This window comes from Triplophysa dalaica, chromosome 3, assembly GCF_015846415.1.
Source record: "Triplophysa dalaica isolate WHDGS20190420 chromosome 3, ASM1584641v1, whole genome shotgun sequence".
NCBI lineage: Eukaryota > Metazoa > Chordata > Actinopteri > Cypriniformes > Nemacheilidae > Triplophysa > Triplophysa dalaica.
Window position 1 is genome coordinate 6,318,249 of NC_079544.1, and position 13,893 is coordinate 6,332,141.

At 38.2% G+C, this 13,893-nt stretch overlaps 1 protein-coding gene across 3 annotated transcripts in view; it reads left to right on the forward strand.

Moving 5' to 3' along the window:
• Positions 1-36: 36 nt before the first annotated feature.
• The window catches only part of asap1a (ArfGAP with SH3 domain, ankyrin repeat and PH domain 1a), a 42,081-nt gene continuing 28,224 nt past the window's right edge, over positions 37-13,893 (forward strand). For 2 of the 3 annotated variants that reach the window (XM_056743081.1, XM_056743083.1), the window contains exons 1-3: positions 37-334; positions 560-646; positions 1,582-1,708. In XM_056743081.1, coding sequence (XP_056599059.1) covers positions 588-646; positions 1,582-1,708 — 186 coding nt within the window. In that variant the 5' untranslated portion in view covers positions 37-334; positions 560-587. The remainder of the gene's footprint in view (positions 335-559; positions 647-1,581; positions 1,709-13,893) is intronic. The other variant, XM_056743082.1, reaches the window with a different exon arrangement.

Consider the following 13,893-nt stretch of genomic DNA (forward strand, 5'->3'; position numbering starts at 1 on the left):
TGTCAGATTTCCATTTATAAGTTGTTAAGCATTCCCAGTTCCTGCCATTAGCACTGAGGTTGCGTGCATGCTGGATTCCCTCCTCCGGCCCCCCTCTTGCCCACATGCTTGATTCTCGCTTCCTGTCCAGCAGCTCCAGATGGGGCAGATCAATGCGCACATTCCAGCCTCAATGCAACTGTAGCGGCATGTGACTTCGCCCGTAATGTCCCAGCGCTGCATACAGCACAATGCAGTGAATATGGTGCGATCTGGAAACACGGAGCTCTCCGCACAATTTACTTTGCCGCTACTTTTAAAACTGCTAATACGGGGTGAAACCGCAGCGGTCTCGGTAAGTTGTAAGGCGTGGCTTTTCCCCTAAATAGCAAATTTCTTTCATGTCTCGTGATGAACGTGGTGTCAGGAGAAAACAATTATAAACTCCATCAGATGCATACAGCTTTGTGATATTTGTCTGCAAGAAAAAATGGGTGCAAGTTTGGGTGCTTTAATTAGGTGAAAATAAAACAAGTATATTTTGACACTGATGATGCATTTGTGTTGTCCAAACTCGAAGTCTGTTTTATTGAGGTGACTACAGAGCCATGAGGTCCTCATCCTCGCGTTTATCCAGTTTTTCCTCCAGGGATTCCTTATGGAGCCGGTGAGTTGCTCTTCTGTGCTATTTTACTAAGTACTCCATCTGCACGTTATATCTGCCCTTGCTTCCAGTCAATAGGAAGGACTTTAGTCTGCCACATGTGCAAAGTTTTTGAAAACTTAATTTAGTTATTTTAGCAATTTCGTGCAAACCTACTTTCATTTTAAAGCTATTTTAAACAACTAATTTAGCCTGTTTGGCGAATATTGCTGCGGTTCTAAAAACGCACATTAGAGACAACTGAATAATTGGTTTGTTGTTATTCAGCGTAGTCAATATTGCACTGTAATGATTTCTTGCTCCAGAGCACGTAACATCTTTTCTGTAGGTGTACATCAAATATCGAAAACAGTTAACTTGACTTCACACAACGCCGCAAGCGAACCTCGCCGTCGCGCTCCTCCGACGCATGCGCAGTGTTTACTCTTGTTTATTCCGTCATCGCTGGTGGGAGGAGATGAGCGTGCGTGCACGCGCTGGTGTCAGGGAGCGCAGAGACCGTCAGGACGGGGGAAAACGGAGGAAAGGAAAACAGAACGAAACCGCTTTCGACACCGGAACAACCGTAATTCAAGGAGATACTCAAAATAGATCCTGTAAAGCATTTAAAGCTGATTTTTGAAGTGGGGTCATATTAAAACAGCATCGCATCTTACAATTTGAAAGAACAAGGGGAGCCGTTATTGTGTAGATGCAAGTGGATCATTAAGACAAGGAAAGACGTGGAAATTACATGCGGCGGTCATCACCAGGGACAGGAATCGCATAGTCCGTGAATGAATCGCCACTGCCACACTATTGGCTACGTTTAGTTTAATTTTACCATTCAACCTCAACCAAACAGAGACATCGCTGCGTTCCTGACCAACCCCATCTAATTAATGGTGCTATTGTGATTTTTCTCCCCTCCATTTTTACTGGGCGACCGTGTTGTTAAGGATGCCGGATCAGATCTCCGTATCCGAGTTTCTCTCGGAGACGACCGAGGATTACAATTCCCCCACGACATCAAGCTTCACCACCCGCCTGCAGAGCTGTCGGAACACGGTCAACGTCCTGGAGGAGGTAAGGCCGCTATATCACCGTTAAATGAGGGAGGATCAACTGACACTGTTGTGCACGGCAGAAATAAACGCACACGGCACGTGAGAATATATTTAACGCTCACCTGTGCATTATAATCCCTCTCGAGTCGCTATTTTAAAGGTCCGACCGGTCGTTTGCATGTAGTTCAGTGGATGTGGATTTACTGTACATACGAGAAAATGCGGCGCTGGTTGGCATGCGGAACAGCAGTCTATTGTTAACCATTATATATTTTATTTAAATATTTTGGGGATGTTTTAAGTCAAATCCTTTTGAATGGACTTAACTGAACTGTTCACAGGGTATCTTACATAATTCTCTATTTTTAACAATTTTATCTATAACATAAATGCACCTCATTTGAAGCATACTGCGTAAGGGTTTATAACACACATGCATTTTTTTCTTTTATAACATTACAGTCACGTGAAAAGAGATCAGCTGGATTTATTGCTTTGGTCGTCCGCCAGCTGTTTCCCTACTTGAACAAAAGCGTGATATTGCCTGTAAAATTCGTTTATTGATGAAATCTGTGATGAAACAACTTCAGGGCAGAAGTTTAGGATTTTTTATCGTCGGGCAAATGTATCTGTGTGATTTGAGATGGAACACCGGCTTGTACGTGCACAAGTATAATTATATCAAACTCAGATAACTGATAAAAAAGCAACAGATGCATTGAGGTGAAGACAAATGGGCCAATGGCACCCGTCACCTAGATGTCTTTGCATTATTGTAATGTTTTCAGGTGTGAAATAAAATCCAAAATTATGAGGAAAAATGTGGGACTGCATTGAAGCTTGAACTTTTCTTTTATACAGTATTTGTGCTAATCATCTTTAATTTACCGAAACCTTCTAAATCACAGAATCAGCCCCTATATCCATTATACAATATTATGCATTTGCTCATATTATTTGCACTCTTTGATGTTTTCAAGACGGAAACATGAGAAGCAGCCAGTTGTGCTTCCCTAATTCTCCAAGAGCAGAAATCCCACAAGTCATGCCAGCATCTCTCATCCTCCAAGGAGCTGAGATTTGTGATGATGTGCTAAGAATAGTTTGTGTAACAAGGAGAGGTTATTCTCTTGAGCAGAGAGAGAGAGAGCGAGGATTAACCTACTTAAACATGGGCCAGTGAACAACTGACTTGCCAAGACGACACAGAGCTGAGCAGTCAGACGAAGGGGCTTCCTCTTGCTATGCCACACAGCCCACTCTCTACTGACATAATGTTTTATTAATGGGCTCAAAAACAACAGCGCTCCTCAGATGACTCCAGGAGACGTGAACGTTACCACCATGAATTAGCAATGTCTCGGTTAGTGATAGGAGCCATTGCTAAGCAGAATTAATGGGCGGTGAATGAACAGTCCTCTGAATAATACACATGGGCAAGCAGGCCGTATTTTTTATGAAGGTGTTGAGGAAGTGCACAGGAACTTCATGGTGGGTTGTGTAAAAGAGCACATCAGTGGTTTTAGCTAATGACGTTTCCATTGATCTAGATAGACTTCTCGGTGCTGGATCAGAATTTCATACTGCCGGTCTCATTTTTGGCAGTTACACCATTTTGTATATTTTTTAAAGCATCACCCTAAAGACGGTTTAAATACTAGCAATTAGCACTACTCCTACCTTGAGGTCTTCTATCAGGGTGGGTATCCTAATTCTAACGGTGGTGAAAAAAGATGGGTAATACTTGTATGACATCATGTTGTCAGTTGTTCAGGTGACAAAAATGTGGGAAAAAATCATGAGAACAGAACAGTGAGGAATTACAGACCTTCAAATTTAGGTGTGATATTTGCATATTTTTATTTACAATCAAAATGTACTATTCCTCAATCGAAGCATTTCGCAATTGTTGATTGACTCTTATTTTTGCCTGTGTTTGGGCTGCTAGAGGGTCAGAATATTTGAGAATTCCTAAAAAAAAACTTTATCAGCAGAAAGTGAAAGACTTACGTTGTAGAGAGTCATTGTGTACAGCAAACAGTTTGCTTGCCCTTCAGACGTTCAACAGTATATTGTTTGTCATTCAAATGACTGTTAAAGTCGATTACAGGAGCAGATATTAATTTACATATGCCTAGTCACCAATACAAATTAGTAAAATCATGGGAATATGTTAAATCCAGTTTCTCTCAGTCTGATCTCAACAAAAGAGTTACTTTGACTGCAGCTATGTACTGTATCTCTATTCATTAAAGGTCCAGTGAGTAGTTTTTTGGAGGATCTTTTGACAGAAGCACAATATAACATACATAATAGGGCTTTTCACACTTGAAATCGTTAACCCCAGGTTATTCTTAACCCCAGATAAACAGAATCCTGGGTTATCTGTTTCACTTTTTACACTGATTTTAATGTACTCGGGGTTATGAGATAACCCTGGGTATTCATAACCTAATGTTTCACACCGTGCATCGCTAAACCACAGGTTAACATTTTTATTTGCATATTTGCAGTGTCAACAGTCATGATTGGATAAATACTGCAGCATCACACTGACTGATTAAAAATAGTGAGTCGGCTTTTAAATACCTCGTTGTTCCGCATCAGGGACAAAATCCTATGGTGGTTTTAAGCCTCTGTAGCGGATGAAAAAAATGAATGGGCGTGTCTAATAGCAAAAGACACGTTCTGTCTGATCAAGCCACACAGCGCACATAGTTTCTGTGACTGTGCTTGTGAAATGAGGTAAACGCTGTTCAGTTTTTGATTGGGTGTCCGTTGCTAAGCGTCTGGTTGTTTCATTCTACCCCCGCTTCGTTTCACACTGCACGCGTTGGCACCGCAATACAGGGTTAACCCTGCAAAACATTGCTTTCCCTGCTTTTGAACAGGATTTTATATCCCCGGGTAAAATGTACGGATAACCTAATCCGACATGATTATTTTATACTGTTGGATGATCTGTTATAGTATTTACACTGTAATCGCATTCTATGTGTTGCATTGTAAAATCGTACCTGTTTATTTTGTCGATGTGGTTTAGATTATATACATTTTTGCGCTGCGGTAGGAAAATCTGATAAAATAGGTCAATGAGATTTTGATATTGTTACATCTCTAGTCATTTTTGTTTACAATGCGATCTGCAGCCTGCAACACAGGATACATTTCGTAAATACGTTAGCTCCTTCGACAAAGAAGCGAAATTGTGACGACATCTTAGTCCCTTGTCAGCCACCGAAGTGCTTCGAAAGGGAGGAGTGGCATGTGCTGTTGGTTGCAATTCACAACCTCATCGCTAGGGGAAATATGTGTATTTCATACACTGGACCTTTAACTCTATTCTATTCTACAATTACTTTACTCCTGCAATTTTGGCCACAACACTTTAGCCCTAAATCCATAAAAGAAAAAAACGATGTCTCCATCCTGATAATGGTTTCCATGGTGCTTATGCACATTCTCATAAGGACCAGATGGGACGGTGGATGTATAGATCGCTTATCGACAGACTGCTAACATGCAAACTCCTATAATGTTTAATAGATTATAATGTTATCTACTTACATAAAAAATTCCAGTACTTATATACATTTTACCAGTGATTTATCTAAAGAAAGTAAATTTGTTGTGGGCTTGGAGGGCAACACGTCCACGCTTATGTCCTATACAACAAAACAGCGTGAAAGACATAAAAGATTCTCTGTTTTAGCCCATCACGAAGGAGCACTGCCAGAACTGATAATCCGTACCTGAGCGTTGAAGGGAAAATTCCCCAGTGAATAATACTGCAGTTAGTGCTTCATTTACATGGGCACAGAATAAATCCCCTGCATAGAGACGCGCAGTAATATTCTGCACTGCAGCAAAAGCCATCCAACTGTAAACCAGATTCACAGTTTATGCCTGATGTGGAGCTTAAAGTTATACAAAACTAGAAAAAATAAACCTGTTGAATTGAGCTATTTTATGTTTGGGGTGGTGTGAAAACATAATAATGTCACGGTTGAATGCTTTAAAAAGTCAAACGTATCTCTAAATGTGTCAGTGGAATTGCTCTGTGAATGACACTTAGATTGCCTAGTCATCTCGGTTTGTTGGACAAGATATAAAGATCTCACTTTTCTCACCATTTGCAGTGTAATTTTCTTCATTGTTTGCCACTTCAGGCTAAAAGATCATAAAGGCATAACTGCTGAATGACTGATGTATTCATGTCAAGTTCTCTCATTTATTTTTGTATAAATTGACCATGTTTGTTTTCAACAGTGTGTCATAATTCAGGGGGCTTTTTGTACCTGCAACTCCAAAAAGGTATCCCACCATAGAGATTTATTGACTGCTCTGTTCTGTATTTGCTGTCAGATAAAACATGTGCTAATCGTTCAGCATACAAATAGCATTCTGGATGTAATTTCTGACTCATTTTGTTTGTTTTTTATGTGAAGCTGGCGCAGGTTTGGCATCTGTGTGCTTTGTTAGCTTTACGCTAGTTTATTTTCACATACATCTCTTCCTCATTCACACGGGGTGGCATCTGCACAGTAGTCATGGGAACAACGATAAATTGTTCTAGTGACCTATTTTATGGCGGAACCTGATCCGCAGCCATTGATTTGTGGCCAGATGGGAAATCAGGATTTGCACTACTTTTTGTTGACTTGAAATTCCTGGTGCATGAGATCTATGGGATTGTATCTTTCGACATGTCTCTGCTGACCAGATTTTCATATTAACAGAATTATGTTTTTCATTTAGTAGGGAGAAGATTGAGCTGTCATATCCACTTGTAATGTCACATCCATAACATTGTTTCTTCCACATAAATGCGCGGATGAAAATTTAAATGCTCTATGAAAAGCAATCCCATATCCATTTGTCGGGTATTATTGCTTCTGGTGTGTGCATTTTAATTTAATTCCATCCAAGTATGTTGTCTATTTAAAACTTAGAGCATTTTGTCACATCCATAATGCATGTATATTTCCCTAATTTTAAATATAAAACAAGTTTTATTATTTTTCTTATGTCTGGACTCTTATTAAAAGGGGTCAAGTAAAATATTAAATATTGGTAATAAATACATTCTCTGAGAAAGATCTCATTTTAATAAATTTTTTAATTAATTAAATTTATATAAATAACCAGATTGCGTAATCAAATATAATTAACGTTAAAATATAAACTACGTGAAATTATTGAATAATAGGTTTTCTTAATATTTATATTTTGTGCTGTATGTACCATATTTTTTATATAGTCACAGCAGAACAGGTTTTCGTCATGCCTACTTCAATACTTAAAAGTCTGTACATGTAATTGGCACAATATAAGCCTAACATAGGGTCTTCCTGAAGTTTATTTAGTGAAAATGATCGAATGTACATGTGCTCACCTTGGAAGTATGCGTGTCGTGTGACTAGTGCTTGTGCAATATATATATTAACAAGATGTGCCACTGCCATTACAATGAATTAGCTTCTCTAGTGAAGAAAGCCCCGCCTTCCAGTGGAATGATCCAATCATCAATTAATAAAGACTGACTATGCTCTAGTATGGGGCAGAGTTTATGTGAGGCGGTTGCCAGCTTGTACGCATGCGCAGTAGCTGAAGTGACCTTGAAAAAGCTGATTTTAATGCAATCTAAGCTTAGGAAACAGAAGTTATGGTATAGTCTATAGTAGGTTTAATCATTGACCGGAAATATGTTATTTTTGATAGCGATTATTGAAATATCTGCCTTCCACCATTCAAAGGGATAGTACTGTTGACTTGCTATGACGTAATTTACTGCCCAGAGGTGTTGCAAACATGGCCGTCGAGTGGTATGACTTCCGAAAACAGACTTTGTGTCATTTTCCGCCAGAAGCAGCGATCTCTGTAGCAGATGCTGATAACTGAACAGTGGCTGCTTAGTGTTGGTTAGCAGAATAAAAGTCCTGCTGGTTTTGTGTAGTGTGTTTGTCTTTTGAGAAATGTCCAAGCTGATTTCAGCTGGAAAAGCAAATTCAGCCGCTCTTGACGGAAAGACAGCGTGCGTCTTCTGTCCTTGTGCTCAGGTCACCAGGCGTACTCCTAGGAACGGCCTTCAGGGCTGATCGGCCACTCTTCCTTCACTTCCTGGCACTGATTCAATGCTAAAAATATACTGTGTTTGACAACAGCATCCTTGAAGGTTACTTTGTTTCTGCTTAAATTTTAGAGTGTAGGTATCTGTGGATTAACTTTTAAAGTGAAATTAGAGACAACTGTACAGAGTACCAGAGTATTTTTGTAGGCCAACTTGGAAGTTAACGTCACAGTTAACGAAATTAACCAAATTATATATGTTTTTCGCATAGAATTTTGGAGATCGCAAAATGTTTATGATGTTTACATGTTTTGTCTATCAAGATAATCTTTACAAAGGAACACAACATACTTTTGCAGCCTAAATACAAGATAGAAGTTAAAAGCTAACATGATGCTATAGACAGACAGACTACAACAACGTCACCACCACCAAGCCTCCGACAACTTTTTCAAACTTTATTAAAAACGTGTTCCCTGGTAAGTTATTACTATGTGACTGAATCTCCATCCACGTTTTTAGAAATTTGTGCCCATGTTGCATTATTTGTTCGAATTATATGCGCAATGACGTCTAATGTCCTCGGCAAAGGAAGTCGTTTTTAAGTCACAATAAAGCTTAAAAAAATCATGAGGGTGTTATAACTGGTGTGTGTTATGTCATAAAACCTTCAAATATTTAGAGGTTTTGTTAACCACAGACCTTATTTCAGGCGATTAACCACAAACCTATTAAAAAAAAACATTGACTTTGGGGTGATGGAACTGGAAGTGCTAAAACTTCCGGGTTTTGCATACAAAAATATGTCATCTCTGCGGTACTCCTCTATATATGAGTTGTTTTGGTGTGTGAAATATAGTTGCAAGTATACCTATTCTAAGCTGAACCTGACTTATTCATATCTTAGGGTCTTCTATGATGTTCCTTTCCCAGAATTGCAAATGGGCTCTATGCATGGTGACTTCCGCCTTTCACGGTCAGAGCCCTAGGCAGTTTCCGGTTTGGGAGACTTAAAGCAAAGAGAAATGGAAAATTGGAAAAATTGTTAAATTTAGCAGATGCTGTACATTGCGGTACACAGCAGTGGTTATACCGTATTTGAATGATATAACAAAATGTTAACTTATGAAAGTATCATTTCAAATATGGTAGAACAGCACTTCTATATACCACTGCTTTGTGCCGCAATGTACATCATCTTCAAAATGTAACTATTTTCTCATTTACTTACTATTCTCATTCAAGTATTTAACTGAGCGTTTCCTTAACATCCCTCAGGAATATTCGCCTGGTTCTGTGCTTGTTTATTTCTGTGGTTTATTCATAAGATGTGTACAGAACATAGTGAGGGTTCTGAAGTCCTTACAACAAAAGACATACATAACATCCAGATTCTGTTTCGAATGGTCTGCCGCCATGGATACGCACCAAACAGACCATAATGTTTACAGTGACCTGTTATTTTCTTATCTGGAGCCACAGATTCAATCACTGCCAGTTGTGAAGTGGTGCTTTCCAGGCCTGTGGGTGTTCCTTAAAGTGTTGACTTCATGTAATGTTTCCCCTTGCGTTTTTCAAATTTTCTTGTTCGTTGGCACCTCATTGTTCCATAATAATTAAAATAAAAACCGACAGAAGTTGGATCACCCTCGGCTTAAGTTCTGACTCATAAACTCCTTGAAACTTTGGCCTAAGCCCTGTTCCTTGTAACCTTCCCACAAGTGCGCTGGCTTTGGCTTGTCAAAGACTTTATAGAAGTGAGGGGTTCGTGTTTTTGTGGCTGATAGCTGATGCAGATCTCTCCTGACCTTAATGTTGAGGTCTTTTTGGCGGTCTGTGGAGAATGTTCTCTTTCCTTGCTTGGCAGGCATATCTTGGTCTTGATTCTCAATTGGCATCCTTGATAAAGTCCACTTTTGATCTGGTTGTGCTTAGTGTGAATCTAATGGACTGTGGGTTGAAGGGAAGGAAAAAAGGTGTTTTGCAGCACTGTGATTATACAGTTAGTTTTGACCAGGTGCTCTTCATGCGACAAATGCTTTGTGTCGGTTCTGTTATGACTAGCATTTGCCTTTCAGCAATTCAGATAGGGTTATGGGAGGAACACCCCAAAATTAATATTGATGACTTATATCTTTAACCCTTAGTTTGCAGGTTGGTCCTATGCTCTGAAAATATAGTACTGAAAAATGGAGGATTTTACATTTGAATAGAGGCCTGTGTTCTTATCATTTAGGTTTTTGGCCTTGTAATAACACAGATACAGCGCTGTACTTCTCCTTTGTTTTGCCGTTTCATGATCCAAAATGGTTTTGGGATCCCAGAAATGCATTATATCTGAATATACAGTAAACTCATGAATGTGGCAGCTGAATGTGAATATAAGCTTAGGTTGTGCAAAGGCAATTCAGATCATGATCCAAAAATCTTGTCCATTTTGGCCTTCCGTACACACAGAGACTGCATTTTTGTCAACAAAAACGAAGATTTTGGAAAACTCTCCAAAGTGGAATGAAATTGAAAACGCTGTGTTCTTGTTGCAGTGTGAAATATAAAAACAGAGGCTTACAAAAAGTGACATATTTTCGTCAGGTGACGCAGTTGTTTTGGCTGCTCTCCAACCATCTCCAGTTTAGCGTTAATTTCTGTTTTTAGTTTGTTTGTCAGCTGACAGACTAATCTGCGAATGGTGTGACGGCAAAATTCTGAAAAAAATAGCAACAAGATAAATCTCTCTTATGCAATTTTATATGATAAATATTAATAAAATAATGTAATATTAGCAATATTTTGTTTTCTAGATTTTGCTATTTCACGACACATGTACGATTTATTTGTCAACAACCGATAAACAGAAATTCTGTCCTCACAGCACGATGCAATCTGAAAAATGGCTTGCTTTTTAAGGTTTTTGTTGTCTTTTGCCACGTCGCATCAGGTTGCATCACTCTGATCGTGTGGTGTAGACAGGATGTTAGTGTAGGCAAAACACCTCCTTACGGTTGCCATAGTACCTTATATACAGTATTTTGTTCATCTTACAGTGGTCACCCCTAATATGCTACAGGGACATTTAACGATGTGTTTAGATTGTTGTAATTAGTTGTTTAATGATGACATCACCCTCTGGGTCATATAGTTAAGTCAGCTTGGCTACTTCACACGGTATATATACAGTTACAGAAGCATTTTAACACTCCTGTAGGTTTATACTTCTCCTTTAGTTTGGTATCTAATACAGACCTGAAAGATAATTTTCAATAGTAAAGTAAAGAAATGTTATGTTGCATGTTCTTTTTGCAACAAAGGGAGGGTTTACTCAAAATTTAGATTCTTTCATCACGTATTGTCAAACATGAAAACACTTGGATCAACAAATTTCCTTTTGATTTATTTAAAACAAGGTATGACGTGTTTAAAAGCATTCATTTGAAAACTTTAACTGACAGTAAAAAAAGTCCTTAAAAATTCTTATTACCATAAATATTTAACCAACAACTGTCTTGCCTTTTTTTCACTATTTCTTCATTTTTTTTATACATGAATATTCTGTCAATTATTTATTTTCCTTTGAAAGCATTTAGTAAATCATTCAAATCAATTTTCCCGAATGTTTTAATTGTACTCTTTTTGAATTACAACACATAATGCACTCCAAAAAAATGGGGACTTGTTACAACAATCAGAATTTCAGCAGAAAAGCAATGAAATGGAAAAATCATTCATTGCTATGTTAAGATGATGATTTGTGCAAGTGCACAATTATGTTTATTATTATTTATTATCATTTTTTGTATTACCGAGTTATGTTGCAAAATTAAAATCTTTACTGCCACGATGTTTCAGTGTTTTTGTGAGTTTGACCTGGCTTTACATAGCAGTCTCATGCTAGCATGTCTCATTATTGTGGTTACTATCGAATGTGTATTTCCAGTATTAACGGTGCTGCCTTTCCCCTATAATTTCCTTTAGTGCATCAATTAAGCTATTTTTCATTTTTACTGAGCTGTTCTTGTCTTTGCTAATTGACAGTGAGCTGTAGATGATGTCCATTAAATATGACCTTGTAAAGTTCGTCTATAGGACTGGAATGGTTTGAAACGACCTCTGAAAGAGTCCAGTCCTGATGAGTCATTCTGCAGCATTTAAACAATAAGACACAAAATACTAAAAAGGTTTTGGTAACATAAAGTATGAAACTATCAGTTTCATTCAGTTTATACAGTATTGGGGTCATCTCTCTATCTTCCAAAAACATTTTAGTCAGATCTAGATCCTTGTCCTGTGATATTATGACAAATGTTAGAAAGTGTTGTGTCGTGAAAGGACAGGATTTGCTTTCCGACTGTGGCTCAGACTCCATCTTCTTTTATCAACATTGAAGGGCTTCTTTGAGGACTACAGCATTATATTTAATACATTTGTGGGTGTTTGATTGAGTGTGTGTTTTTTTTTGATGATTGTTAGAACTAGGGCTGGGCGATATTGCTAAAATATATATATACGATATGATGCTTCATATCGTTCTATATCGATAATTATTGACCTTTTTTTTAAAAGTAAAAATGACACATAGAACAGTTTGTATATAACCACTGTATTTTAACTGACCCACATTATTAAGGCATACAGCATTTAAAATTAGTTTTAGCAGTAAAAAAAACTAAAACAATTTTTTTTCTAATTATATTAAGATAAAAGTTTAAACAAACTTTAAATTGAAGTGAACACATTTTGTAACTTTTTACAAAGTTAATGTAAACATGGAACAATCAAGGCAAACTTTAAGGTAGATCAACAACAGCATCAGTAATAAGTAAAACCAACAAACCTTTATAACAGTAAACAAAAGCCTGACTTCTCCACCATGCTGAACGGCAGCATTTCTTTTGCAATGAAGTACGCTTTTGCATGGGTTATGTCATTATATCGCTTTGAAGATTTATCATATGGCATTGTTACAGAGTACCTATCCATCGTGTACTTTTGCATGGGTTATGTCATTATATCGCTTTGAAGATTTATCATATGGCATTGTTACAGAGTACCTATCCATCGTGTACTGCTTGTGGGTTGTTTGTTGACTTGAGGTAGATGGGCGACGTGATGTATATTCCAAAGGGTGGCAGCGGTTTAGATGGTGGAATAAATAGCTTGCGTTTCTTCGCTTAGCCGGGACGTGTTTTTTTACATCGCTTACACACTACGTTCTTCTGATGTTGGTCGGAAGAAAAGAAACCAAAACACTGGCACACTGGCGAGCTGACATCTCCCTTTATGTTCAAAATCTCCTCGCTGACGGCAGGCACGGCACTCATCTTGCACGTGTTATAATGTCAACATGGCGATGACGCTACCAAACTGAGACTAACGCAACACAGCAAATTAGAACTTATAGGTTGCTTGGTTGTCAATTGTAGCACGCTCATGTAACAAAACATCTTATAGGCCGTCGTTTAAGATCTTCGGACGTCACCGGCGCGCAAACATTAAGGAAATTATCTAGCGCTGTATCAAACTTTTTTTATATTGATATCGACAATGTTGTACCGTCCATATATATCGATACCGCTTTATCGCCCAGCCCTAGTTTGAACACATATTTGTTACCACTACCTGCACAAAGCACAAGAATCCTTTACGAATAGCAAATACGTGCTGTCTCCTGTTCTCGAAATATACTTTTGCATAGAAAACAAATAAATGAGAAGAATACAAATTTGACAACACAATTTTTCAAGTTTTCCTTAAAGACAGCGTAGACTCAGCTTGTCGTTACTCTGGTTAATTTCACTACGACCAAACCCGACACATGTCAGATAGACTGGTTATCAGACAGTAGGACAAGAGTTTAAAGTGAAGAAATGCATGTTTTCCCTTAATCTATATTTGGTTTCTCTCTTTTAAAAGCCAGGAACAAATACATATAAGGTCAGCTGGCGTAATGGAGGAAATTATTTGTTTACTCCCACTTGTTTACTGTTGTGCGTCAAATTCTTTTCAGGAGAATCCATGAGCTGAGAGCTGTGATCCTCGAGGGTGTGTCCTGTTTGCTACGTTCTCCTGGTGGAATTTATTTTTGGGATTTTTTGACATAAACAATTGACAATAATATAAATAATGTGATAAGCCTT